We start from the raw sequence: 5,000 nt of genomic DNA, 5'->3' as shown, positions 1-5,000 counted from the left end.
CAGTGAGAGTGCAGGGTGGGGAGCATCCACGCGTGTGTGAGTGCGTGCGTGTTGTCCCAGAGAGAGTGCAGGGTGGGGAGCCTCCCATGCGTGTGTGAGTGCGTGCGTGTTGTCCCAGTGAGAGTGCAGGGTGGGGAGCCTCCATGCGTGTGTGAGTGCGTGCGTGTTGTCCCAGTGAGAGTGCAGGGTGGGGAGCCTCCATGCGTGTGTGAGTGCGTGCGTGTTGTCCCAGTGAGAGTGCAGGGTGGGGAGGCTCCACGCGTGTGTGAGTGCGTGCGTGTTGTCCCAGTGAGAGTGCAGGGTGGGGAGGCTCCACGCGGGCCCATGATGTGGCTTTGATCTGGCTTCACATGGCTTTAATTAGCTGAGAACCTAATTATAGACTGGACCTGAGGCAGCTGAGCTAGGGACTGAGGAAAGGACGGAAGGAAGGAAGGGAAGAAGAGAAGGGACAATCCCTCTCATCCCCCCCAAAAAAGCAACATTTTTCATGAATTAAAACCAAATTAATTTCTGTTTTTTTCCCAGTAATTTCATGAAGAAATCAAAGAAGGTTCTCGTTTATGTCTGATGTTTCTGCATTGCTTCATCTCACCTAGGCATGTTTGCCCACTCTTGTTGTTTGTTAGCCCTTTCTACTCACAGCTCTCTCACGCACGCACGCACGCACGCACGCACGCACGCACGCACGCACGCACGCACGCTCACTCGCACGCACACGCACACACAAACACACACACACACACACAGACGCACACACACACACACACACGCACGCACACACACGGTGCTTACTTGGCCTTGGCGACGAGGAGTGTGTCGGTGAAGAGGAAGAGGTGTCTGTCCTGCGTCTGGAGGCCAGTCTTCAGCTGGGTGTGAGCGTGGGCCAGGAACACTCTGCCGGGACAGGCTGCCAGGAAGGCCTGCACCAGAGGACAGGACTCTGGACTGACTGGGCTGAGACAGTTCTCCCTGTGGAACACACAGCAAAGATACAATCTCATTATGTTTACAGTAGGTATTATCGTTGTAAACCGCATGCCCTGCTGCATGTAGCCAACCGGTTGAAGAAATCACAGATTGAGGCTTTGTTTTTTCTGACATTGATTCCATTGATTCGTAATGGAAGATGCTTCTGAACACGTATTATCTATCGATGATAGTTTGACCACTCAAAATTAGAGATGTCCCGATACTGTAATCGGTATCGGAAAAGTATCGGTATCGGCCCTTATTTGTCATATCGGTTCATATCGGTATCGGCGAATATGCCAGTCTAACCACCGATACAGGGGTAAGGGGGTTGACACTATGGCAAGTAAATAAAATGCTGGGGCATGTGGAGTTTGCTTTGGAGTTGCCCAAACTGCAAGTGCACATTTGAGTGAGGAGTCTGCTATAAACACAACACGAGATATATAGCTAGATAGCTATAAACACAACATGAGATCACAACACTGGTATCGGTATTCGGTATCGGCTAACACAGAAATGGTGGTATCGGAAACGAAAAATGTGTATCGGGACATCCCTACTCAAAATGCTTCTTTATAGAACTAATAGCCAAAGATAGCTGATCTACAAGCTCACAACACGTCTGTGCGACATGCTTTCATAGAGGACATGTCGGCTTTATACGGAATGCAAATGACTGAGATCAGTCGTGGGACTCTTTGGCGACTGAGAACTTGAATCCATTCCATGCACACAAACAATGACAGTTCAACAATGGGATCATAAAGACAGCAATGGAAGCAAATTGAAGTGACAAACAAAACCGTCTAACTTTCACTTTCAACCTGGCTTCCCCATTTTGAATGGGATTCAAAATTATATAAAAATTCCCACCCGTGTGAACTGAGTGGTGTAAGGTCTTATATAGAATGATCAGCTGTGGTCTGACGTAATGTCTGACGTAATGAAATCACACCCGTGTGAACTGGGTGACCATAGCAACCATGCTCATGTTTTGGTACGAACAGACAGACAGACAAACAGACAGACAGACAGACACGTAAACTAACAAAGCCAGTTGTAGGAGTGGTTTACACCACTCAAAAAATGTAATTTATAAATATAACTCATACAATTGAGAAAATAGCAGGTCTTCAGGCTCACGTGTCGCGATGTGCCACGCTTTGAGCCTGTATGTAAGATCATTTACTTACTAGCATAATGGAAGTGGCTAAGCTACTGTGCCATCACACACGTTTGTTTGGCTAGCAGTTCCATTTTTAGGCTTGGTTAACCACACAGAACACCAAACTTTAAATCCAGGCAGTCTCTGCTGCCAAAGCTGGATCCATGTGAGCTCTACACTAGGATCACATTCAAACACAACGCGTTCCATTTGGAGCACCACTATGAGGGGTGGGCGTGGAGGCATGAAATGTACCTGGCCGGGGAGGAAGCTGGCTCAAGCTCTGTAAACACGGAGCTTACCTAGAGAAGCATGCATTGTAAGCCTAGACTCAGGAGTGTGTGGTTTGGGCTAATGCCTCAGGTTTAGGTAGGCTAAGCCCATGCAGATTACAGGGTAAAGCGTCACCCAGAGATACAAGGAAAGGACGATGGTAAGCTGAGAGGTTGGCCAGTTTGAATGCCAACCAGGGATATTTGTCTGGGGAATGCTAGGTGCGGTGTGTGTTTAATTTGGTGGTTCTCAAAGTGGGGTCCATGGACCCTCAGGGTTCCTTGAGGGGGTTCCAAATGGACCCTTACAGGTCTGTAACTCTGAGAGTGTATACGAATGGAACGGAATGGCATCTGTTGCCTATGTCCATTTTCAAATGACTTGACTATTTCACAAACTGTATTACTTGAATCCATCCCTGTCTGACGAAAATGCGCTTTACATAGATTGTGCATTACATTCACACACACACATCCACACACACACACACACACACACCGATGGCGGAGGAAACCATGCAAGGCACCAACCTGCGCATTTAGGGGTTCAGCGTATTGCTCAAGGACACTTCGACACTAACTCGACTAAGGTCCTTAGTCAACTATGGTCCTGTGTTCTCCTGGCTGGTGATACTATGGGCGCGTTCGGAAATAGCGCACTGTGCAATGCAAACTAATAGGCGAGTGCGCTCCCGGTGCGCATTTCCGAACGCACCCTATGTGACATTGGGAGATGGACGTGTTCTCCTGGATGGTGATACTATGTGACATTGGGAGATGGACGTGTTCTCCTGGATGGTGATACTATGTGACATTGGGAGATGGACGTGTTCTCCTGGATGGTGATACTATGTGACATTGGGAGATGGACGTGTTCTCCTGGATGGTGATACTATGTGACATTGGGAGATGGATGTGTTCTCCTGGATGGTGATACTATGTGACATTGGGAGATGGATGTGTTCTCCTGGATGGTGATACTATGTGACATTGGGAGATGGACGTGTTCTCCTGGATGGTGATACTATGTGACATTGGGAGATGGATTGATGGAAAGAGTGGGGAGTTGTTTCTAGAGAGGAAGCGGAAATCGTTTGGAAGCTCCATCCTTTCCTGTTTACGCTTGACAGTGAGATAAAAGGCCTAGATCACACATGCTCACTCATGCGTGCATGCGAGCACTCACACACACCCATTATTCATCTCTCTGATGCTCGGTGTACACTTGGACATACAAAGATGTCACACACACTGAAAATAGCCTTTCTACAAGCTCGCGAAGCTCGCGGATCTCTCGTAAATCGCTTGTGAGATTTCTGCCACGTGCACAACAGCAGCATGTGACCTGCTGAGGGAGGGGGGGGGGGGGGGGTGAGGGCTCCATCACTCCACTCGTAATATTCCCAACAATCTCTTTTTCCATCGCTCTTCACATTGGATTGCCTAATAATTCATCATAGTTACATAAGTCGTTAAACAACTTTCAGATGAGTGAGTGACCCTGGGCGACCTCGCTGTACGGTCCATCTGTTCCTTCAGCTCGTCAAGGACAGAACCGAGCCGATTCAATTAAACAAAAAACACAGAGAGAGAGAGAGAGAGAGAGAGAGAGAGAGAGAGAGAGAGAGAGAGAGAGAGAGAGAGAGAGAGAGAGATGAATGGATCCAATTAAGTTGTGATCTTTGGCCAGGCAGCGAAGCAGGGCGGGAGGCATCTCCGGGACAGACATTGGTATTGAAAACTTAACTGAAACTTCCCGGAATGGAACAATGGCATTGTGAAAACATTAAAAAAGCAGGGAGGGGGGGGGGACAGAATCTGAGGGTCTGAATGCATGGGAGACCAACAGATCTGCCTCCCAGCTTGGATTCAGACCATGGCAAGGCTCATGACGAGACAGACAAGCTTGTCCACTGTCCTCTGGCCGTCATGCACATCCAAAGAAATACTTGGATTTGCACTGTTGGAGTTGACCACTTAAGCCCCGTTTCAAAAATAGTAACATGTTGCATTGCTATTTTTTAAAATAAAAAGAAGAAGAATTATGACACTCCAGGGGGTCCTTGAGAGGGTCTCCCAGCTAGGATCAAAATGGATCCTTAACCGGTCTGTAAATCTGAGAATGTAGAAAAGGAACCAAATGGAGTATGGACCATTTGTAAAGTTACAGGGTTCCGTGGTCTCCAATGCATACCAGACTGGGGGTCCTTGGAATTGAAAGGTTTGAGAACCACTGCTTAAATTGACACTGTGGATTTTGCATTGGCTCTGTGAGCACAGACACACGCACACGCACGCACGCACACACGCACACACGCACACACGCACACACACACGCACACACGCACACACACACACACACACACACACACACACACACACACACACACACACGCACACGCACACGCACACGCACACGCACACACACACATCTTCCGTATTCACCGCACATCCCCTCCCCCTGACTGCGTGACGGACAGCCGCACTGGCCGCCCAATGGAGCTGATGGATGAGAGGCTAGCGGCTCCATTGTCCGTGATGTGATGTTGATAAATTGGACACGGAGCTCCGCGCCGGTCCGCATACAT

At 48.6% G+C, this 5,000-nt stretch overlaps 1 protein-coding gene across 1 annotated transcript in view; it reads right to left on the bottom strand.

Annotated features, from left to right (window-relative positions):
- The window catches only part of LOC306934969 (uncharacterized protein), an 80,507-nt gene that overhangs the window by 20,178 nt on the left and 55,329 nt on the right, over nucleotides 1-5,000 (bottom strand). The window contains exon 4 of the mRNA XM_079517791.1: nucleotides 796-972. Coding sequence (XP_079373917.1) covers nucleotides 796-972 — 177 coding nt within the window. The remainder of the gene's footprint in view (nucleotides 1-795; nucleotides 973-5,000) is intronic.

This window comes from Electrona antarctica, assembly GCF_951216825.1.
Source record: "Electrona antarctica genome assembly, chromosome: 13".
Lineage (NCBI taxonomy): Eukaryota > Metazoa > Chordata > Actinopteri > Myctophiformes > Myctophidae > Electrona > Electrona antarctica.
This window is presented reverse-complemented; position numbering and strand designations above follow the sequence as displayed.